At 42.8% G+C, this 24,231-nt stretch overlaps 1 protein-coding gene across 1 annotated transcript in view; it reads right to left on the bottom strand.

Annotated features, from left to right (window-relative positions):
* Positions 1-24,231, bottom strand: part of ETV6 (ETS variant transcription factor 6) — a 135,638-nt gene that overhangs the window by 34,316 nt on the left and 77,091 nt on the right. Inside the window, exons 3-4 of the mRNA XM_048301241.1 lie at positions 5,061-5,225; positions 1,999-2,133 (exon numbers count right to left, since the gene is read on the bottom strand). Of these exons, the coding sequence (XP_048157198.1) occupies positions 1,999-2,133; positions 5,061-5,225 (300 nt within the window). The remainder of the gene's footprint in view (positions 1-1,998; positions 2,134-5,060; positions 5,226-24,231) is intronic.

Genomic DNA, 24,231 nt, shown 5'->3' with positions numbered 1-24,231 from the left:
AAGGAAAGCATTTAAAAGCAGGATCATAAGTATAATCCATTAGGAAATAGGCAAAAGAGCCAGAAAATGGAAAAAGATCACTGGAGTAAGGAGGGATTGTAATAAGGATACATCACCTGTGAAGTTTAACCACTCAAAATAGTGCCAAGGTAGAACCTGTCCCCTCTGTCACAGTTCATGAGTTAGCCAGGATTAAGTTCTGCTCCCCACATTCATTCTCCTTTTTTAACTAAGTTGCATTTTGCTGAGGGAAAATGAAAACTCAATTGTGCTACTTTCTCCCAAGTGACTTTGTGAAACAGGAGGAAGAAGTAATGTCAAAATAAACAAATTCACCTGCCTGTAAATTTTTGGCATAGAGATTTTTTGATTGCTCAGTCTTGTGGCAGGCAAAGCTGTAGTTTATTTTGCTTATGTTGAAGTTCCTCTCACAGCAAACCAAGAACTAATTTTTGTCATTATAAAGAAAAGTTTTAAGTAATAGCACAGAGTTGTCTAAGCAAAAACAGTGGTACTATCAGCAGCCAGAGTATTGTATGGAAAAAATCCAAGTTGTTTCTTAATCACTAGACTGTACAGGACTTATTTTTTAAATGACACATATGAAAGGCCAACTGACCATCCCTGTGAAATCCTCTCTAGTCAAAGTTGCTCCATATGTTAAATGTAGGAATGTCCAAGAGAGCAGCTAGTATTTCTGTTTGACATTTCGAATGGGAACACTCGTGGGTGAAGGCCAAGCTTGAGGAAAAGACTGAGATTTTACTAAAAGAGCAGGCAACTGTCTCTTGCACAACTCTGCCAACTGAACCTCATCTTGACCTGCAGCACCCTCATCTAACCTGGAATATATACACGGCTGTGTGGAAACACTTTGGAGCGTCCTTATTCCACCTGCTGCTGTCCTGCTGTTGGCTTAGTCTCAGGGTTTTGCTGGTGCCATTTCACTCTGGCTACCTCAGACTGGCCACAGGCAACTTATACAGGTCTGACAGCACCCCTGAATCTTCTCTTGTAATTCCATGTTGAATCTTGAAATACATTCATATCAAATAGAATTAATACATCTTTTCTCCAGTTAGCAGAGATCAGGGTGACATCTTCACTCACATTCTCTTCTCCTGTTTACTCAAAAAAGGACTAACACAACTTTTTCCTAGATTTTTAAATTCGAAATTAAGTTCATTTTTAATTGAAGAAAAAGAATTCTGCCTGATGCTTTCATGGAAAGGACCTGTGAAAAAACTTAAGTTTGGTATTTTTCTGTTATATATCCAAGAAATCCAAGGAGTACTTCAGTATGTGTATTTTTAAAGAAATTAAAACCTCAATTTTCCATTGAAAAGAGGCACACTTACTTTTTGTAGAAGAAGCCCAAATATGCAATTCCACAAACTTAACTATTCTTTTTTCATCACCTCTGACACTCATGGTACGTGTGGACACTACTAGTCCTAAGCAAGTAATTCTGATAGTAAAAATGAGAGAAAACCTGCTGAAGCCCCCTTCTCTCAGAGGGAATTGTTCAACCAGCCCAACAGCTGAGCAACCTGATGGGCTCAGTGCCAGGAACTCTGGCATGATGTTCTGACAGACTGTCAGCTGAAGTGACTTGGAGTTGGATGTTCCCCTCTGAAGCTGCCCTCCCTTGCTCTGCCAACAACTGCATTTAGCTGCATCTCCAGGATACTAAAAGTCCATGAAGCAACTTTGTCTACCTAACTGGGTGTGAGGAAAAATGAATCAATAGGGTCAATAAAACTTTCTGCTTTTTAATCTGTATCTGACATAGCTTTTAAAGATGCTTTGGAAACAGAACAAAATTATAGAAGATAAATGGAGAAGGGCTTGTTGACTCACTAGACCATTTGATTGTTCCAAAGCTATGGAGACAGAGGGAGAAGAACAGCTTTATTTTAGTAATTTTGGAGCAAGAAAATGGTGTAATTCCTATTCGTCTCTGTAATGGCAGCTGCTGTAAGAATGAGACAGAGTTACCTTCATCATGATTCTGGTGCAGTATGACCTCTGGCTGAGCATGGATAGAGTTCCCAGGGTGGAAGAAAGGTGTGAAGAGCATACGAGCTTTCCTTTGCTTCAGGATATGCTGAAGGAGTTCATACAAAACATCACCTAAAAGACACACAGCAGGAAAAAGGAAATGAAAATGTACATAACTGATGAGAAGACTCATTTAGCCATCTGATGCACAAATTCATGGCTCCTGGGTGCTATTTTCAGACCCAAAAATGCTAGCAGTAAAATCCTGCATTTCACTGCTATGCAAAGTTCTCCTTTGAAAGGAAAAAAAGGCACATCACACCTCTGAGTGTGACTGTGGCAAAACAGAACGACATTCCCTGGCACCAAAATTGCTGTGTCTTTCCTTAATGGAACATAACACCGCAATATCCAGGAGACCAATGGACTAACTGCTTATTTTGTGCCTTTTATAAATTACATCTTGTATGGATGACCTTATTCCAACATCTACACAAAGCACATAGGTACTTATGCATTTTGTCTGGTGTAACTGGTTGCACATTTCAAAGTGAAATTGTACATCACAGGGTAGGAAGTCTGTTGACTTTTCATTCTGCCTGCTCTCTTCTGTTTGTCACTGCTCATATTACAGAGGAACAGGTTGCAACGATTACACGCTATCTGAAAATGAGTTAGTGAAGTTTCACTTAGGAAACCTTAGATTTTCTGGGAGAGTTTTCTCAAACATGAGGTTTTTTTAGTAGTTGTTTCTATGAGATTGTAAGCTGTGCACCATTTGTCCCTTGTCTCTGTAAACTGCCAATACTCTATTTGTGGGCAACTTGAGTTTCTCGATGTGAAACAGTTAAAGCTGTACTGCTTTCCATAGTTCAGCTTCCTTTATTTTTAACATCTTGGGTGCTTTTACTGTCTCAGCAGTGACTTTAGGGCATTTTTAAAAGGTGATTGCAATACCTGAAAACCTAATTAAAAACAAAGCCTTGAGCACCCAGTTACATGAAACTCTAAAAAGTGATTTTACCACATAATTTTCATCACTGAATGCAATGGTGGCATAATCATAAATAACTAGTGCTGTAACACGCTGAGCAATAAGGTAGCAAATTTGTACCTCTTTTGATTGGCCTGACAGACTGGTGAAAACGTCCATAAAGCTGTCTGCATCTGTTTTTTTTTTTTTTTTACCTAATGAAATAGCTGAGACTTCTGCATCACCCAGATGCAGCAATGTTAAGATGGTGAAAAGCGTTTGGCAATCCCTCCCTCCCTCCTCTGCTGCCTCCCTTCCCTGGGCAGCCCTGAACAGAACAGCTGTGGGGCTGTGAGCCCTTTACTGGCAAGACTGTGGGAGTGGATGCCCTTCTCCTGCTTTAACCATGAGGGGAAACGATACAGCTTTCGTGTGGCCTCAGTCTGGAAAAACTTAATGCCTCTGTGGAAAACATTATTTCACAGTTCTTAAATTTCACGTACATTTAATTCTGGGAAATGCTGAGGTAATGTCCCTTTACCTACAGTTATCTAAATTTCCAGGGACTGACTCACATATCCTCCACAAGGTTTATTATCAGTGGGGAATACCTGGAGAGAAGGAAGAGACAAAATGCAAGGGAGAAGGCCTTCAGCTGGATTACTTCATTCCAAATTCATCTTAACCTTCTGAATAAAGTGAGATTTTGCAAGTCAGAGGCTCTTCACTGGGAACACTATTTCCAGCCTACAAACATTTTTAATCCTGCTTATTTCAAGTGTGCCCTCACAGCACACAAGGGGAAGAATAGGGGCATATCTTGCAGGCAGGAAGGGGAGTTGCAGACCACGTACATAAAGGTGTCCCTTGCAGTCCTTGCCCACAACCCTGTTTTCAATACTCCTTTTGCTTCAAAAAGGGCTAATTTTTAAGGAAATAATTCCAAGTGGTGTACCAGAATTTAAAAAAAAAAAAAAAAAGAAGACATTTCTAGGCATCAGTTCTCACTAAGGTACTACAGTGACAACAGACATTAATGTTTGGACTCGTCTTCCATAAAAAATTAGTCCTGGACTTGAAGCACACACTTTAAAAACTTTATATACACTAAACATAAGCAACATTTTGTGAGGCAGATTCTGCAGGAGGATGGTTGTGGAGAGTGACCAAGCAGGTTGGTGCAGAATTAGACCCACAGCTTGATTATCAGCTGGATCCAAGCAGCACCAGCTGTACTCCTGCACCTTGTGAGCCTTGCACTGGAAGCCTCCTCACAGCAATTCTGTCACCACTTGGTCCAAGCTCTTTGATCACTTATAGTGATTGAAGTGCAAGCCTTTATATTTAACAGGAGTACCTCATATGGTCATAAAAAAAAAAGCCTGCAACTCATATTTAGTTAAACACCCCTGACAAAGAAGGGCAGAGGCTTACTCTGACTGTAAAATTGGAGCACACAGACCACAGGGGATACAAATACAGGCAGGCAACACACACATTTCTAAATCTCCTTTGTGAATCAATGAAGACATAATTTGAGCAATAGGCAGACTGATTTGCACACCTGTCTGTGCTGTGGCTGGACTCCAGCACATGTGAGAATACGGTAAAGTAAAGCAAAACCCACAGGGGCTGTTAAATAGAGGCAAAGCCCCCAAGGAAGGAGTTTTGCAGTCACTTTTAGCAGCACCTCAGCCAAGACAACTGTGAGACAAAATGCTAATATGGTCTGCTTAAAGAGTCTGGAGCACTTGATTAACTTGCTGCTGTAGTTGGGTCTGTGAACAGATAAACCTTTACAGGGAAGAGCTGGAAGTCACAAAATGCTGCCAGAGCTCTGCAGGGAGTTTTAACTATAAACAGGTTGGATGTTTGAGTTTGAATTTGCATTCAAATATGCCTACAACTCAGGTGTATCAGGATTTCCTTGCCTCTTTGTCCTTTTCGTCCTTGCCTCATACAACTGTCTCTGCCCTCCCTTTCCCAGTCCACCCCAGCAAAGGTGACTGTTTCCTCCTTTGACCCTCTTCAGCTTTTGTTGCAGCTTCCTCTCTTTCCAATCACAGCTTCTGTAAATAATCCTCACCTGAATGAGGGGACCTGTATCGAAAGTCCTCTTTGGTCAGGAGCAGCAGAGCTTTGCCGTTCATTTCAAAGGTGTTGCTCTCAATGGGCCTCAAGGAAAACTCCTTCTCCGCCCACCGGAGCCACTGTGCCACATCTTCCCTGCTCCAGTAAACCGGCTGCAAACCTGTGCCAGAAAGAGACCATGGTTCTGTTACTGGATGGAGACGAAGCACAGGAACACAGGCAAACATCACTGAATCCACCCTTTCTCCCCACAGCATAACGTACAAAGGCTCAGGGGAAAGTGTAGGAGAGGAACGTCATGTTGGTGCAGGATTACTCTAAGCACTGGACTGCGAAATACTTTGTTATTTTAGGCACTTTGGTTTATCTCTGCTATATTGAGAAACAAGAACTGCCTCAGCATCCTGAAGAAAGCTCACAGGACATTATTTCATTCCAGGATTTCACTGTGCAAAAGGATTTTCCTCCACTTGTTCCATCTGATGTGCAGAGCAGGCAGCAGGCAAAGTCCTCAGTGCCATCCAATCCATTCATGGAAGAGAGGTGTGCTCTCTCTTCACACCCCTTGTACATTCATGGATCAAGAATAATGAAAAGTTGTCAAATCCAAGAGAGCCGTGGCTTCTCTCCAGGTGGCTGGGGTGGGGTCTGTAAGGAAGAGCTACTGAAACACAGCCCCTGTAACAGTGTGATTATCAGCACATGTGTTGTCGAGAGAGGTGTATTCAGACAGGCCCACCCCTCCTCCAGGTGCCATTCCGTGAGCAGGTGCCATTCCCACATGGGAGAGGAAAGCCAGGGACAAGACTGTGCCACCTTTGGCACTGCTTTAGCCTGTGTTTCCTGTATAGCAATAAAATATTACCAATGTAACTATGTCCATGTAAGAGGGTATAGCATTTTTTAGTAAAATAGTAGGGATATTTGGTTTGGGCACAGATTTTCCAGGGTGCCAAGGAGAATCTGGCATTCCCTTTCTGCCAACCAGCTCGTACAGCTTATACAGCCTAGGCTATTATGTTTACCCACAGAGGCCCAACCACATTACCATCAAAGATATTTTGCCTGCTACCTTTATTGGGCCCAGGCAGAGAAGCTTAGGAGGTATGACAATTCAATATCTGTTTTACACACAATTTAAAATAGCTTCCTTCCCCTGGAGAGAAGGCAGCATGGTGAAGAGCTGTTTATAACCAAGTAGAGAGATTATCTCCAATCCACTGGGCAACAAAAGCTTTATTTTCCTTTCCCCCTTGTGAGATGACTCATTGTTTGACTTACTACAAAGCTTACCCACTGTGCATAGGAACATAAAATTTGCCATATCTGATCAGATCTCTGGTACACAGCCTCTGGCAGGAGCCAGTACCTCATGCTTCAGAGGAAGACGAACCTCCCTTCCTTGTATTGCACCTGGCTGATTGTATGCTGCACATGGGAAGAAATTTCCTTCCTGGCACACCATTCTCTGAGATCTGATTACTCTCCTCCTACCAAGCACTAAAAGAAGCCTGGGAGAGATGTACCACTCTTGTTTTGGTTTGGTTTTTACTTCTTTAACAGATAGGCAACCCTTTTATTTCTGTTTTAGCAAGAGGTAACATGAAGTGAGTTGCATTCTGCTGCTTTGCCAGATTCCCAGACAACAGCTTTGGAAAGTCCCAGAGCCACAGCTGCGTACAGAAATGAATCTCTGTCTGAAGAGGAATTGAGATTGTGCCTGAGAAAGGGTCAGAGCTGACCTAAGGAAGGGATGTCTGCATGGCAGTAGCAAGAATTTCCATTGGCTTTCAACTGTAGCATACTATTGTACTACAGAAACAAGTGGTAACCTTTATTTATTTATTAAGTAAATTGTCTTCCCCCTATGAATTAGGGTCTGCTTATTGAGGTCAGAGTTTTCGGTAGGACCTTTCTTTTTGAAGGGACTGGGGTGAGGTGTAGATTTGCTCAGAGACATGGAAACTGTAATCTAAAATGCCAGAATGAGGTTTATCTTCTGCTGAATAAAGGGCTATTCCTGCAGAAAATACACTCCAGACCTCAGGCTGCTGCTGTAGCTAAAAGAGAAAGAAGTGAGACATGATGCAGACAGACCACAACATATGAAAGGGTCTGAAAAGACCATCTGAGGAGTGCTTGAAATACTCATGTGTGGTTTCTTTTGCCTCTCTCTCTGCCATGCCATACAAGTAATAAATTGCCCAAAGGAGAACTGTCATGTAGAAATCTAACCAGACTTCTGATGTATACTTCACCAGAAAGTGAAACAAAAGAAAACATCACTGTGAAAATCGGGCTGACAAGGACAGAGTTGTACAATAACTTCACATGAGGAGTGTGCTCCCTTATAGATAACAATGTAATAAATCACTCCCTTTACAAACGCAGATCAACATTTCCCACGTGCAGGTGACAGTTTATTTTTGTCTTCTGTCTAACTAGTACAAGAGTACCATGTCCAAAGAGAGCTTTAGACTGATCAGTGCTAGACCCAGAACAGCCAAATAAGTTACACAGACTGGGATAAGCCCCGTGAGCTGGGCTGGCAACTGAAACAGACCCAACACTTCACACTGCAAATGAGGTCTCTGCTGGGTTTCAGCAGCACCTCTAAAACTTGTGAGAAAAGCCCCAAAGTAATATGACCTAGGACCACTTGACTTGAAATTACTGAGAATCAGCAGGCAAGTCTAATTCAGTTTGGCTATGGCTAAACTGAGTAGGTGGATGTGCCACATCACTCCACCCCTGGGGTAATCCCATAATTAAAATACATTGTGTTTGGAAAACATAAGGTGCCATAAAATAAGTAAACTGCTTTTCCCTAGATGGATCTCTTATTCTCTCACTTCCCTCCCTTCCTGCCCTGCTGCTCTCCTGGGAAGTTAGTTTCTCAAAAAAGCATGCCCCCGCCACACGCCCATTTGTTTTGTGAGGCTGAACCAGTTCAGTCACAGGAGTCTTTTCTAAGGGTGCACAGCAGTGTTGCTGAAAGTGCTTCAGAAACTGTCATTCAAAAAATAATTCTTTCATGAGCAGTATAGCATCTACTAAACTTCAATGCCACCTTCTTTGACCCTTCTTAAGAAGAAGTAGTTGGTTTTGTGAAAACAAGGTCATGAGATGGTTGGCTTTGCAACTGAAGGGATTTTACAGCACAATGTACATTGCTATCAGTAGGTCCTGAAAATGGTTTCCTGTACTGTCCATGAAAGAAAACCTAATCCCACTTATACTATTTTTCTTCTTTGGATGCTGTTTCTTATTTTCCTCTCTCCATCTTCTTTTATTGTCATGCCCACAGTGGAAGAAAATGGGCTCTTTTTATCTCTCTGGTTTTATTCTCTGCAAAAGCTAACAGCACTGTCTTCAACTAACAAAGGTATTTACTAAGCAGAATAAAGTGAGGAAAGTGAGAGCTGTGTTGCAAAATGAGGGCAGAGTTTTGCCTGCTGAACTGACTGCTGAAATCAGTGTGAAGGTTTTGCTGCTTTCACTAGGTGCAGATCAGACACGGGGGATGCTGCCTTTCTCCCACACTGATCTCTTGGTGGCCATGGACTTCCCCAGGGTGAATTTTGACCTGAGAGTCAGACCTGGCTCTGCTCCCATCTGTGCCTTTGCTCTTCTGGTTGAAATCTGGCAACATTCCCCATCATGGTCTCCCTATCTGTGTATCACAAAAACAAACAACAACAAAAACTTCTTGAACTCAATAGCTGAAAGCAGACAAAGCCGTGCAAACCATCGAAATCTGGCTCTGGGAGATCCAGCGTATTGTCTGTCTTCTGACAGTTTCCAAGCACCACCTCCAGCAGAGTAAAATAGAATAATTTATTGACATGTTTATAAACTGACAGCTTCATATGTATTAAACAGGGAATAAAATCCGTGCTCACCTTTCTAACGCTGCAGGCTGGTGCACTGGTGTCTTAATAGATTATCTACTTCTGCAGCATATTCCTCACCTGAAGTCCTGCTTCTAACACCTGTTACTCTGGCTACCTTATAAATTACGAGAACGATCAATTCTCATGCTGCAGGGCACAAGCTGGTAACCATCCTGAGTGCAGAAGAAATCCACTCTTGTTCCTTTCTATTCTTAAACAGCAAAGCAAAGTTCAATGGAGAGGGGCTGATGGGGTAATTTACACTTAGAAGTAGCCAGTAAACCTGTTAAACACCGACAGACATGGGCACAAACAGGAATGTACTGGCCTGTTGAAGAGTTCAGGCTGATGGTCTCTGAAGAGTTCACTTCTTCTGACAGAGCCCCTCAGGAAACTGAAGCACGGTAAGGTTTTGAGGTCAGAAAAACAGAGCGCTCTGCTCAGATAGTATAACCTTTGCACTTAGAACTACATCACCAGCAATCTTTTCACTTGACCACAGACTTCTGGTGGGGTTATGAGTTTGTTTTTTGAAGAGATGTAGCCAACCTTGAATCTTGCAAAGCACTTGCACTCAGCAACTCCTTTGGTTTGGAAGACAGAGTATGCATTTTACAGTGTGAGCTGCTATGTTCAGTGTATGCAACACATATACCTAAAATATTTAGTATAATGTACTACAGGCTGTTTCCACCTTGACTCATTTTGGAACAATCTGAGGACACAAATCCAGTGCAAAATGTGATACACAGTACCACTGAAAGCTGCTGTTCTGCTTTAGTTTCGAGATGAGGACACAGCCACAGGACAACAAGCACGATGGAAACAGCATTCATAGTAAGTTTCGTCTAACTTTTTGTTCCACTTCAGCTATGCTCTCCATCCTCACGCCTGGCTGCCTGGCAGGCAGGATGATGATGTGAGAAGAGGGTAAAGACAGACCTCTCATTTATCTCTGCTTTCTGCAGGGCAGACAGAATTGTTCACACTCCCACGCCAAAAACTACTTAGCATGGTTGGGCAAACAGCAAAGGGGCCAGTGCATGCAAATCAGCAGCTGGTTCCCAAACACCCAGGGACAGATGCATCGTCACTGGCAGCATCAGGGAAACCAGCTCATGTCTGCAGCTACTTTGAGCCTTTAGTGGGAAAGTGATGATGGAAAAGTTCAGAACACTTGAATGTCTCCTACCAAGTAACTCTTTAGGAACTGATGCTCTCTTTCTTTGTTATTAACAAAATTTTTCCATGTTACCTGTAAAGCATAATATGTGTCTCTGCATATGATGGTGTATGTCAAGCAGGAGAGGTGCATGAGGTTGTGTTTTGGTCTTAATTTCTGCATTAAGGCAATGCAGTCTGGAAGAAAAACATATAATTAGATTTAAATCCTTTTCTCAGGCTCTGCCAGAGAAACTTTTTAAAGTCCCTTCCTGTCTCGCATCTTTGTTTGGAATGCTGGACTACCAAAATGCAAAGAGGTGTCATGAGACTTTGCCAGTTAACATCTGAAATGCTCTGGAGTGCAAAATGCTGCACAGCTGCTTCAGACTACTCCAGTTCAACACTGCCCTGGTGCTGTGTGTGCTGCTCTCCAGTTCCCTGTTCGGAGTCACGGATTGTTGCTGCAGACCAGGGGCCCTGTTCTGGTACCGTGCTCAGACGTGACAGAACCACCACCACCACCACGCTGCTCCCCAGCAGGGCTGCACTGAGCTGAACAGCAGCGTGGGCTCATGCTCAAGGGCTTCCCAAACTGAGGGCCAGGCTGGGCACTGAGGTCCTCCTGCGGCAGCAATTCTGTGCTTTCTCTGCTGGGGCTGCTGCATCCATCTCTTACCCCAAGTGACTTCCCCAAATCACCCAGCATCCACAGGGTGCTTGGCAGTTCTTCAGAACTATCACTGCCATGGAAGGTAAAGGCAGGAAGGGTAAGGATCTTCTTTCTTGGGAAATCTTTCCAGTAACTCAGAGGTGACAGAAATCCGTGGCATGCCTAGCTATTCCCATGCAGATGGAGCGTGTAAATAAGTGCCCTCTGGGACTGATCTGGGGTTAGCATACATGTGGAAGATGTAGCCCTGGCTGTAAATCCTGTACTGCTGGTGGTCTGTGCACTTGCTGTTATGAGCAGGGGACAGAAGTCTGGTGTGCAGTGATGTGCCTGACCACTTGCTCTTTGCAGCAGGTGCCCCTTGACCCAGGCAATGGAGAAGCAGTGGCTAATCATTGCTGTTGGGTTGCAGGGACTGTCTCATCCTACAGCAGAGAGCCGGCTCTGCACTTCCAGCCCCAGAGATAAGCAAAGGTAGAAAATGAAAAGGTGAATCCTGGCTAATCCTCTGAGAGGATTATTTGGGAGGTGAGTATGAACTGGTACAAAGGAAATGCATGGCAGCAGATGAAAATGTCCCTTTACAGGTCTTGTTGAGGAAAAAACAATTGGATAGGGAACAGAGGAGTTGTGTGGCAGGCAGGAAAAGAGACCACAAGTGAGGTTTGCACATCCTTACATCTGAAAAGTGCCTGTAATCAGAATGACAAGGCTTTGGGGAACCTCCTACACTGCTGGGAACAGAGGGCGAAACCGTTTTTTCAGTAGTAATCTGAAATAAAAGGCACAGGCTTACTTCTCCTGGTGTCCTGTTGAACAAGGTATTAGAGGTAGAGCACAAGTGCAGGTAATGCACCATGCACTGTGCCTGCTCTGGGGCCTCCATGTGTGCAGACATCTGCAGAAACCAACCCAGTGAAGCTCTGCCATTGGTTTCTGCCATGCTGACTCTGCTGGTGTGGTGCCCTGTTACCCAGCCCTTCTCCTCTCACTGTCTGTACAGAGACCCTGGGAAGCTGAGACATCTGAATCCCTCAGGGCTTCAGGGTCATAAAATAAATAAAATTGCTTTCCTAATGCAGCCTTTGGAAAGTCTGTAAGAAACATATTGATTGGAAAATGCTCGATTAGAATGAGGTCTCATACAGGGAAATAAATCTTTTCAATTGCCCACACCCAGTGCCAAGCTCAGCTTCCTGGAAGCAACTATGGCCCTTTCTGGAACTGAGGCGAAAATCCCATGTTCCATCACCTCGCGTGACCTGCTGACATTACACATGGTTTGCATTTGCTGATCAAATGCACAAGCGGGACTCTAAATTAGCTTGCTGGTCTTAGACAGCTCACTGATTAATGATGGCAGATGAAGTCACCGGTACAAAAACCCCACAAAATTTGAAGCCACACTTAACAGAATTCAAAATGAAGAACATATTCTTTCTCACTCTATACCAACCCCTTGTCTATGTAGAGACAGGTTAGTAAATGAAGTAACTCTCTCAGACAAAATTACTCAGCTATGTGTAAGACCCCCGGCCCCAGCAAGTCCAGAAAAGTCCCTGAATGCTGCTGACCAATTCATGAAGTGCTTGGAGTTGTACCTGATGTCAGACTAAAGCCTCTAGTGCGACCCCAATAGTTTAATGTGGCCAGTTGTGCTGCGTTTCTTACAACTGAGATCAGTATTTGACCCATAGCAACCATTTGTCTGCCTTCTGTTTCCACTGCATCATCCAGAGCGAACCTATAGAAGTAAGTGGATATTAGGATGCAGCCTGCCATCCCCTGTGCACTGCCCCCCTTCGGGATTAGTCAGAAACAGAAAATGTTACAATGCTGGAGCAGCCTACCTGCTGCTGACAGGCTGTTTGTGGCCTGAAACAGTATTTACCCACGCCATGACAAACCAGTCTAGATAATGGTGCTGGTTTGTATGTTGAAGTGGCCAGGATTTGAGGTTCTGAAAGGGAAAAGCTACCAAAGAAGTGAGCAACCACAGAGGTGATGAAAAGACCAGCGGGTTTTCCAGGCACTCATTCCATGAGCCATGTCCAAGAGCTTTCGAGAACTCCGCAGACAGCTCCAGCTTCCTTTCATGTTGTTTGCAAAACCTTCCTAGAAGCCTAACAAGAGCTCTCCTTCCAGGGCAGGGTGAAGGCTGGCTTTTTCCATCTGGGCAGCACGTTCAGAGAAGGCCAGAGTGTAGCAGGGGTCAGTGAGCCATGGACAGCAGGACACTGCCTGGCTGCCAGCAGCCGCTCCACTGCTCTCACGGCTGCTACACCATGGCATTCCTACCACAGCAGCCAGTGCAACACCAGCAGTGGCAGTGGGATGGGGAGGGGGGAAATCCTGGCTTGGATCTGCTCCCAGTTACAGTCTTAATCTACTCCTGACCTCTTCTCAACCAATTTTTGGCTGTTGTCCATGGAGCAGACATTGCTTTCCTACTGCTCCCTTCCAAAAGGAGCTGAAAGAAATGTCTTCTGTTGGTTTTTTCCTTGTATGTGCAAAAACTATATCCTAAACAAGAGCAGCTGAGCCCTGACAATGTCACAGGCTAGCTAGCTCAAGAGACAACGCTACCAGAAGCAAACAGTTTTGCCAGCAGAAGTCAAGGGATTACAAAAACTTTCATTTTCTTCTCAGCAACTCTTTATTGTTTCAAACCAATTTAATCTTAATCCAGGTCAAAATTCTAGGTCTAATAAACATTCTTTACAATTTTTCTGCACTAGCTATGGCCACTGCTGATACTTAGTAACACTTGCACATTTACACTGCACAGTGCCTTTCAACTGCAGACAAATTAGATTGTTATATCTGTTTTATAGATGGGAGGCACAAAGGCACTGGATGCCTGCCCATACACTGAGGGATCAAATCCAGGAACTCTATTCTGCTCCTCTTTAGAACTGGACACATGCACAGCATCTTTACATCCTTAACACCTACTTTCCCTTCCCACTTCTTGTATCAATTATTAGATGCATCCTGGCAACAGTAATTTTAAGGTAAACAACCCAACCCCATATTAGAATGAACTGCCAATACGTGCTGTTTCTTTCTTTTAACACAATCTCGGGCTGAGGTGTTGAAGATTTGTAAGTAATCAGAAATAAATTGATCTTGGTAGTCTTGACCTACATACGGTTTTACTTAAGTCTTTTGCCTGCTGCCTAATTGCTGTACAGTGGAGCAGAGCACTCAGGTTATTACCAGGCTTACAGTATGTGGCAGTAATGCTGGCGACAGAACTGGAAGCTACAGGTTTAAGTACCTGATCAACACTGCTGAAAGATATGAAAAACTGAAGAAATAGTTGCTAGCTGCAATGAATACAGCTGCCTAAAATTAAGATGGTTCCTTTCAGCAATATATCACTTTAACCTACCATCAGCTATGTCACCTTGATCTCCTGATGACTGCAAATTTAAAGAGATCCTACAGTTTTGTAAGAGAGAGGTCCAGAAGTCCTTTTAGTACAGCTGAATCAAGTGGAAAGTTTTGAAATCTCAGTTTCATATATTAACAAAACTCCACCAACAACTTTATAATCCTCTGTATTAAGAAGCTGCCTTTTTCTCACAGGGAGATTTTGTTCTCAGAGGCTCACATCCTGAAGAAGTTGGGTCCCTTTCCCTTGAGGAATTTTGGCTGGGACTTTGTTTCCTAACTCAACTGTGACTGTGAGAGCTGGGGAGGGGGGAGTGTGTACACAAAGAGCATGTTTTCCAGGCTGTTTCCAGGGAATGTGAGGCCAGCTCCACTACAGAACAGTCTATGCAGTAACAGCAAGATGTCATCTGTTGGCTTCCTCTGCACTGGGGCTCCAAGGCTCATGAGCTGCAGCTGCACTTGTGCTGCTACTGTAAAAGCAGATTTTGGCAGCACAGCCCAGAACCATGGCTTACTTTGCCTGTAATCATTAAGCAAATCACCGTAGAAAAAAAATTACCACCAGCATGTGGTAAAAGTATGTCATACTTTTACTGTAACTGATTTTGCTTTTGGATGTCTTGCCCATGCAGGCATTCTCTGCAGAGCCCTAATGCAGGAGGGCTATGACAGCCTGCTTCAACACACCAGTACATGAGTTCTTCTGTGCTTTATGCAAAGACCTGTCTTCAGGTGACATTAAATATTAAATTACTGGTGGAAACTGTACAAATTACAACTTTGGACACTGCACACTGTGCTTAGTTCTGAACCACATCTTTGGAGGGAAAAGCCCACTCTTAGCATGCTGCAGATATCTCTCGCTCCCAAGATGCTGCAAACTGGAGTTCTGACATGATTAAAAACTCCAGATTTAGCTTCATTTCTTGATGGTTCCTTAATGAACCAAATCCCTACAGCTCTTACAAACTGTCAGTCATTTCTCCAAGAAGATACTGCTGTCCTAGAGAAAGGTGAAGTGTTTAAAAGAACAGCTCTAGATGCCAGGGGCCCTTTTCCACATTCAGGGGACAAGGAGGCCACTGAGATGGCCTCCAAACTGCACTACAACACATCACCCATTCAGGAGAAGGAACTGCATCACATTTCCATGGTGATGTGCAACTTGTGCACAGTGCAACTTGTGCACAGAAAGGCCTCTTGTACTGAGGTACTTGTGCTTGAAATACATTGATAATGAGAACGAATTAAGTGTGTGCTCTTTGATTATCAGATGATAAATTATCATGATTATCTTTGCTGCAGCTTGAGAATTGCTTCCTCTCCAGCATTTAACTCCTGCTTGCTCTGAAGCTAGTCAGCATACCCACTAACTTTTCACATTAGGGCCCCCAAAAAACTGGCCTGCACTTATTATGTCTATGGAAGTCATATGGAGTTGAGGCGTTAGTACTTCTATTCAGGACCACTTGAAAATACTCTTCCAAGGAATAAGAAATGAACTTTATCAATTTGGACAGCATGCAAGATCCTGTTTAGGATAATTTCTATCTCAGTGCTGGGGTGTCTGCAGTAACTACAACGTCCTTCAAACAAGATCATCCTAGATGACAGCTTGGACAATATGTAGTATTCAGTGACTGTGTTGACTTAGTCATGTTTTCTGGCCACCATGTTGATGTGCCAGTGCATTTGACGGAAGAGCTATGCTGTGTTCTTGATGAGAGAGATAATCTGTATTCAAATATGTATCTACATTGGTTTCTCCCAGATCAGCTTTCTGAGCAGATTAAGAGCAGGATTGCACTAACAGTTAGGTCAACACAACTGGCAGGGAGGTGGCAAATTGCAAAAAGAATAACAGCTGGATGTGGTAACAGAAAACAGAGAAAATGCTTCAGCCACTATTGTTACAGAACATGTCATGCCACTGAAAAATAATGCATGGGCTTGCTGTATCACATGAGTTTAATCTGGATGATGTCACTGAGAAAGGCTTGCTTCCAAGAGTGGAAAAATGACTGCAATGTCAATAGAGGCAAATTATTTACCTGCGCAGTTCCAGTAAAGGATCAAGCTTTCAATGAAAAGGAAAACAAATGGATGAGCTAAATCACAAGAAGGTTGTGTCTCATCCTGCTTTTCGGGTTTCTTGCCACTGTAAAGGTGCAGTGAGAGAGGCTGCATACATCTAGTAATGATGGATAACTGGTATCATCCCAGATTCACAATTCCTAGCGCCACGTAATCCTATTGTGTGGTACAGACACTCGGTGACCTCAACACCAGTGAACCTATCTCCAGGACTTCTGTCCTTCCCACCCTTCCTTTCCCACAGGAACGATGGCCATCCCTGTGCTTGCTATCACCAACAAACTACTGCAAACATGCCAGGGGAAAGGGGACCCCTGTCCTTGGAGAGGGGCATTGTGTGCTGTGAGCCCCAGAGCTGAGCTGGGATTGGCTGTGGAGCTGTGATAGCAGGGAGGAGCGAGGAACTCACCCCTCTCAGTCCCACTAACAGCCACCTCTTTTGAAGGGGTGAGGGGTAGCAGGCTAAATAAGTTTAAGTATTGGGAAAGAGAATGAAATTATATCACCTCTCAGAAATATTTAACACCATCTAATGGCTTCTTTACATGGCTCATGGTTGTGCCAGGTAGTATAAGACACTGAAGCAGGAGGACTCCCCGCCTGGAGGACATTACAATATGGGCAGTCAGGAGAGGGAAGGGATTCAGCATACAAGCAAAGTGACAGCACGATGGTGTGCTCATGTCCCCAGGAACCAACTGAAACTACTTATAAACTTAATCATGTGCATATTGAGGAAAATGAAGTTGAAATACTTTTTCACCAATCTAATTAAAATTGTCTTAGTTGTGCTCCACTGTATATTGGCAAATTTCAGTCAGCTCTGTGAAGGACATTTGTCTAATTATTTTATCTTATCTGTTGCAGAAATCCAGATTTATAGGTCTGTCTGTTCATACACCACTTGTATTCACAAAAACTCAAGACAATCACAATGATGATGAAGTCAGGAGAGCAACAGAGGTGTCTCCATGAAGTAATTTCTCTTGTATTTTTCCAATGCTTCAGGACTTGCTCAGTTTACGAAGTCCAAACCAGTTTTGCTTCATTCTTTTGTATCGTAACTTCCAAACCATCTCAAGTTTTTGCTCTCCTGGGAAGACTGAGTCACAACCAACTTGCAAGCTTGGAACATAGTTTTTAAAAAAGGAAGACTGGAGAATTAAGAAGGTAGGAAGCAAACACGAACATTAGGGAAGGCTGGTGAACTACATTTTGAAGAAAGGACACCTTCTAACCCAACTTTTCAGGTTGCCTTAACTTTTCCCTTCATGCCTGCTTCTATAATTCCTACATTACAGAAATTACTAAGCTAATTGTTGCACATCAGTGCAAAGCAAGTTGACATTCCCAGGTCTCTTCTTTCTTCTTAACAAGTTTCAAGTGGAAAACTACTTTTCTAAAATGCTTTGCTTATTAATGTGATTCCCCCTTCTCCCCCCCTCCCATGGATGGGGTCAACAAGTTTGGCACTGACAGCATGGGGCAAAAATGCAGACATGGGCACATTGTCAATTTGAGGAGTGGGAGAAGCCTTCTTCAGCAATTTCACACAAAATGACATTAGGGAATGCAAAGTGTCAAAAATTTTCCATGAAGCCCTGAGAAAATCTGCAAACTAGATGTCTCACACCTCTCTGGCAGATAATAAACACAGAGCATATGGACCCAAGTACTGAATGTTCATGAAGTCCTCCATGTTTGAGACTATGCAGAGTTTCTGAGGACATTAATGCAGTTTCAGAGAAGATTTACACTCTTGTTACTTAGGTGTTTGGATAACCAAACAATGGAAACTCTGAAAAGGTTTATTTGTGAGCTGGCTTATTCCTTAACAAATTACAGTATTTCTTTCTTATATCTTCTTCTGAAGCTGCTGGAATGGCCATTGGTCCTGTTCAATATCGTGTCTTCCCTGCTGTGACCAAATTTGTTAATTAAGGTCCAGAAACATGACTTCTCTCGAAGGCTAATTCTCAAAAGGAAGCACTGTGATTGATTTTTAACAAAATGTGTTGTGATGCCTCATATTGTATTTTTTCTAGACTTCCTCTTCCCCCCACTACCCCTGAGGAGTGCACACTGTGTGAAGAGGAGATTTCTCTTGTCAATCCAACCTCAGCCTTATTCATTTAGCACTGTCACAGTCACGCTTTTGCAACTCTGCTGACGGAATCAGGTGGGAGGAGGAGGAGGCTGACTCGGCAAGAGGAACCTTTTGTTTGCATATAAATACCTTGGTGTTATCAGAAGGAAAATAAGGAGTGAGCAGCATGCATTGTACAAAAAAATCACAGCACTGTTACTGTTTTCCCCCCTTCTGCAGAACAACAGTCGCTTCACTGCCTACTCTTCACTGCTAAACAGCATCCTCACAGCAATCCTAACGACTGCTAACCTGGAGAAGTGATACTGAGACACTCAGGTTGTTCTCAGGAAGGGGCATTAAAGCCCCACGTAGGAACTAGCTTTGAAGGAAAGAAGTTTTGAAAACATAACAACAAAGACAGGATCTAGAATGGACTGAGACATTCATTACTTAGGCCAGAGCCCGAAAGAGTGCACACCAAGATTTTTTCTGTGTATGTGAACATCCTTCTGTCTCTTCTGGTTCATGTCCAGAGAAGGGGTTTTCATGGCAGAGGCCAAATCAGCAGAGAACTCAGCCCAAAGCTGCACACAAAGTACCTGCATTTCTTGAGGCATTGTTCCTTTGCTGCTGCTGTGGTTTTGCCAAAGGTACACAAGCGCAGTGCCCACGCTGTCCTGCTCACAGAGGCAGAGGCACTGCTGACCCTGACTGGGACAGAAGGAGCACAGTTGCTCTGCATCAAAATTCCTGGTTCTTTCTCAAATTCAGGTCACTGATCATTTTGAAGGACCTCTGGTTTTTTTGGCAGAGTCTCCATCTCCATGCAACAGGAAGGACCTTCAAGGCTCGGAGCTTTTGTTGGGGACTAAGGAATGCCTCTCCCTGCAGCTTCCCACTGGGCTGGTGGGTCCCCCAGCCCTGCACCCTGGGAGCTCCAATGCACACAGGTTTCTGCTGACTATTCACCTCGACTAAATCCTATTCCTCCACCCAGGACATTCTCTCTTGCACTATGGGGACAAGGTGAAGAAGAGAAAATATTTTGGTTTCTTCTTTTTTGCATGCTCCTCTGCTTCAGTGTGGCAAAAGATCACACTGGTTTTTTTCAGTCTTTGTCCTCTTTCTTAAATAATGCTACTCACATGGTTTATGTTTTAAGCCTGGGAAGCAGCAACTTGAATAAAGCAGCATTAACACACTGGATGCAGCCTCAGGGTGCGCAGCCAACCCAGAGCTAACACTTCAGCCGATCCCTTCATATGACTGTACCCTCTAGTTGCCTCCTGACAACTGAGTCCAACCCTAGCTATGAAAAATCCTCACCAATATGTCATATTGACCATGAATTCAATCCACCCAGCTGAATGTTAAACGAGAGACCAGTTAGTGTCTGCTCGAGGTTTTGAAAACACTGGCTTTCAAACTTGAAAAGCATGTCTGCATCTCCCGTGAAAATCAGTGGTAACTGGTAATCTTGACAACTTAGCTGCAGTGCTAAGAGTAGTATGCAAGGCACTAAAAGGGTGAGAAAAGATTCCTAGAATATCAGAGCATAATGCCTTCCTTTTGTGTTAATTAACAAAACACTTCATAAATCTTGACACTCTTTGGTGTTTGGAAAACTCTGTGTACAACCAGATGCTGCTTTCCTGTGTTTAAGTGGAATTTAATCGTAAGAGGCGAGAGAAAGAGAGCAGCATACCTTGACCAGGTAGCCTGAGTCGGGCTGAACAGCAGGAAATGTTTCTTCTTCCCTTCTCCCTTCAGAATGGAAGTCAGGATAGACAGATACCAGTGCCTCGAGAGAAATCTGGGACTAATTCTGTACCCCTGTCAAAGCCTAGTGGTTCCTTTGCTCCCTTCATCTGCTAGAACCCAAATAAAATTGAAAAAATGGTACTGGGATATCATCAGGGTGCTTGCCCTCTCCAGGATTCATTTAACATCTCTGTCAACCTCTTAAAAAGACATAAAAGAGGAGGCAATTTTTAATCTCCTTTCATGGTGTGGTTGCCAACACCACAGGCTAAAGCTGCATCTCCTCAGGAAGAGGGAGTTGAGTGTGTCCATAGCTGCTATTTCCGAATTGGCAGGCATGGTGGAGAGGCCTTTTGCTTGCCCTGATAAGGTCATTTGCATAACTCTACTCAACTGGCTTTGCATACATTTTTTTCCTCTTCTTTTTCTTTCTCTCTCCACTCTGTAAGTTCTCCGCGTGCCAGAGAAGCACTAGGAAAACCTTATATTAGCTAATCCAAATATTAATTCTGTTAAACACTCACTGATTTATTTTCATTTCTTGTAAAAAGCTGGTGTACATTTTGGTAACTCTATTCTTACACAATGTGAAACAGAAAATTGTGCTGTTAGTGCAAAAAGAATTCTGCTTTCTCTGTATAGGCTCCTTTCACATTCAGTCAAAATGGCTGTGTGTTTTCTGCTTTTAAATGAAAGCCTCCTAATTACTTTTGTTTTAAAATAAACAATTGACATTCATTCAAACTAAAAGTAATTCTAAACAAAAGTATAAGTGATATCCATACTTGCATTGTAAAAATTGAGATAAATGCAAAATTGCAAAGCAACCCTCGTAAAGAGTGGAAAGGAAGATGAATACCAAATTGCATCAATTTAAGTCTTGTTTAAGTAATAAACAAGACACTGAGAGCTGCATGGTTTAACTCATATTCCTGTGAGCAGTTCCAGTGATTTTAGTGGGGTGTCTCACTTGGATAACTGCCATCCAGGAAAAGAAATGGCTGAAAAACCCATCCTTCTCTTAGTCAAATTCTTTCATAAAAACACACATTTTTATCTTGGTGTTCATGTGTGTCACCTTAATTCCAATTTTTTTTACTCTGGAAAGGACCATGCTGAAATTTGAATGCATTTTGAAGTTCTTCCTAACAAATCCTTGCCTTATTTTTCATGGCAGCTTAAAAATATCAACTATCTTTAAACCAGTGGGCCTCATGCCCTGTTTGTACAGAAAGACAGAACACATTTATTTCCCTACCTACAGCAGCTCATACTATCAGGCCCTGGTCCATGTGAAGGGCCAGGAGATGCTAACCCTAACTGAAATCAAATGACCTTCATCATTTAATTCAACAGGCCTGCATTATTACTCTGCATAATTGTAGTGTCTCAGTTGCAGTCATAAACCAGGACCCCGGTGTGCTTGGCAATGCACAAACAGGAGAGAAATACTATTTTTGTCCAGACAGTTTCCTCAGATTGTAATCTCCACACAGAGTTATCAAGAGGATGTAGTTTATTGGTATTTTTCCCAAATCCCCAGTTCATGAAAGCAGAACAAAGCAGAAGTGATGGAGTAACACCACAGATTTTGCTATAGAAGGCAGCATTTTGGTCTCCACAGGCAGTAATTGAGGGAAAAAGGAAAAACAAGAGTTTACAATACTCAGGAGAATGGTGAGACCCTAACAAAGTTTGTTTGAATATACAAAATCAGACCCATTGAAAAAATAAAATGGAAGAAATTTGCAATATTCCAAAGTTGGCATTAATCCATTGCATTCAAGATGCAAGCTCTCTTTTGTGTTTTGGTTTCATAAAACTTACTGTAAGGTCTACTTTGAGTTTTGGGGTAAGACAGATTTTGGGGTAAGCAAACTTTTCCATAATTGTTGCAAGAACCAATCTGATAACCAGTTCTAAAAGCTCTTTATTTCAACTTAGAATATTTTGGGAAAACAGTAAAAATGTTACACTGTTGACCTCTTCTAAAAAGTATTTGTTTTAAAGACACTACTTCTATAGTATTAAAAATTAATGTCAAGAAAGTTTATTGACAGACAAGGTCTATTAATGACTTCACTTCTGAACTTCACTATTTATATTTACAAATTAAGGGTGTGAATTCTCAGTTTATTAATCTGCCAGTTGGATCATTTCTTTGCAGCCTTGAGCTGTTTCACTTCACTGCAAATATTTAATAGCCAATCTGTAGTGAACTTGAATTTTCCCAATACTTTATTATGTTTACACACTATATCACAGATTTCCTAGTGTATTATTAGCATTACAAATTATTAAAACAAAATGACATTTTTTGAATGAACAATACAGTGCTTTCTTCTGCCATTATCCTCTCTACTGACTAAGGTTCATCCCCCTTCCTCTCTACCAGTATTTAGTGAAGTTATCCATGTAGCCCCAGAGCCCACACTTTGCAAGACCCTGCATATGCTAATGCATATGCAAAGCTCATGTAAATGGAGGATCAATGTACTCACATGCAGTGTTAATTTGACATTTCTTCACCTTTAAAACCTTAGGAGCTATAATGCAGAATAAATATACTGAGTGTAATTTTTTCCCTTGTTTTTAAAGTATCAGCAATGGTGAAGGAAAAAACCCTCAGAAATTCCATTGTGGCATCATAATGAAGCCTGCATGGGTCAGCAGTAGGAGGGCTGGCCCTTTTACAGCCAACCTACAGACCTTTGCCACTTTTTGCTAAAGGGACAACTGATAGCAGCAGGAATATACTGTCATTTTTTATAAGAACCAACACTGCCAGGAGGGCATCAGACACCCTGCCATAACCCTGGCTCATGTTTCCAGCAAGTTGTGCAGCAGAAGGTGTATATGACAGAAGAAGAAAGGCGAGATTCAGAAATCCATCCTCCTAGCTCAACTTCACATCCCTCTCTCTTGAATTCTAACTGTGCCAGAGTGCAATGCTGATCTCCCTGACCAGCCTCCTTGTTGCAGGCTCTTCCTTCTGCTCCACCCCATGTTTGAGCTCTTCTCACTCTTGCCTGTGCAGAGGCAGACTTCTTTCCCATCCACATGGCCCAGCAGAGGGGTATTGAGGGTACAGAAGAGACTTCCTCTCTTTCTTCAAGTCTGTTCCAGGTCTTAGGGCACTGGACATTTTGAGAGTTCAACATCAATGTATTGGTCTCTGTCCTGGCAAAGAAATTATCAGCCACAATAGGTAAAAAGTAGAAAACCTATCAAACCCAAGTTCTTACACTGGGAACTGTCTGGAAACCTGAAAAACAAGTGGATCAACCACTCATCCCAGAAAATGAGCCTGCAATTTTTCCCAGATACTTTTGATCCATGGGAGGTTACAAAACATGGGGACTGCTAACTACGTATGACTCTACGTGAAGACTCTGTGTCTTTGCTTTTTTCTCAGGAGACCTGAGATCCAGCAGTGCCTCACTCCTGTCTGCCCCACAGCTGAGAAGCAGCACCTACAATTTGGGGTTCCCTTTTAGCCAGGAAATGACAGCCAGCTGGCCAATGTCACCAAGCCAATGGCTGGACCAGTTGGCCAGGCTGCATGCATTTCTGAGTCAAGTCTGTTAATCAAACCACAACAGTCGCTGGTGGCTGAATGAAGGCTGTACTGAAATTATACCATATCAAAAACTAAGAGCTTAAAACACCTGCTTCTCCTAGTCTAGGGGGAGTGGACCTAAAGAAGTTCCTTCAGGACTTCATAGTCCCATTTAATTTGCTCTTAACCTCAATATTTAAAATAAAACAAAAGAAAAACAAAGAAGCAAATGATGTGCCTTCACCAGATTCAAGAGGCTGAGCTCTGAAGAAGAACAGGAACATTAAGGTGATAATGTATGGAAGATTGTTCTGTTTTCTATCTTTTGGCAAAACATTGTCATACGTGCCTGGGATAAATCAGCCTACAGAAGAATTACATGCAGACAACAAACGCCATTGTGTAGGCAATATTTAGGCAACAGATCACAAATGGAGATGAGTACTATCAACAAGGAGGCTTAAAGAATGTTACCAGGATCCAGTAACTTTGTGTGAGGAATTGTAAAAATCATTGTGTGGTACAGATGAATTCAGC

The sequence above is a fragment of the Corvus hawaiiensis genome, chromosome 4 (assembly GCF_020740725.1).
Source record: "Corvus hawaiiensis isolate bCorHaw1 chromosome 4, bCorHaw1.pri.cur, whole genome shotgun sequence".
NCBI classification, from domain to species: Eukaryota; Metazoa; Chordata; class Aves; order Passeriformes; family Corvidae; genus Corvus; species Corvus hawaiiensis.
The sequence above is the reverse complement of the archived record's forward strand: the minus strand, read 5'-3'. Positions and strand labels throughout refer to the sequence as shown.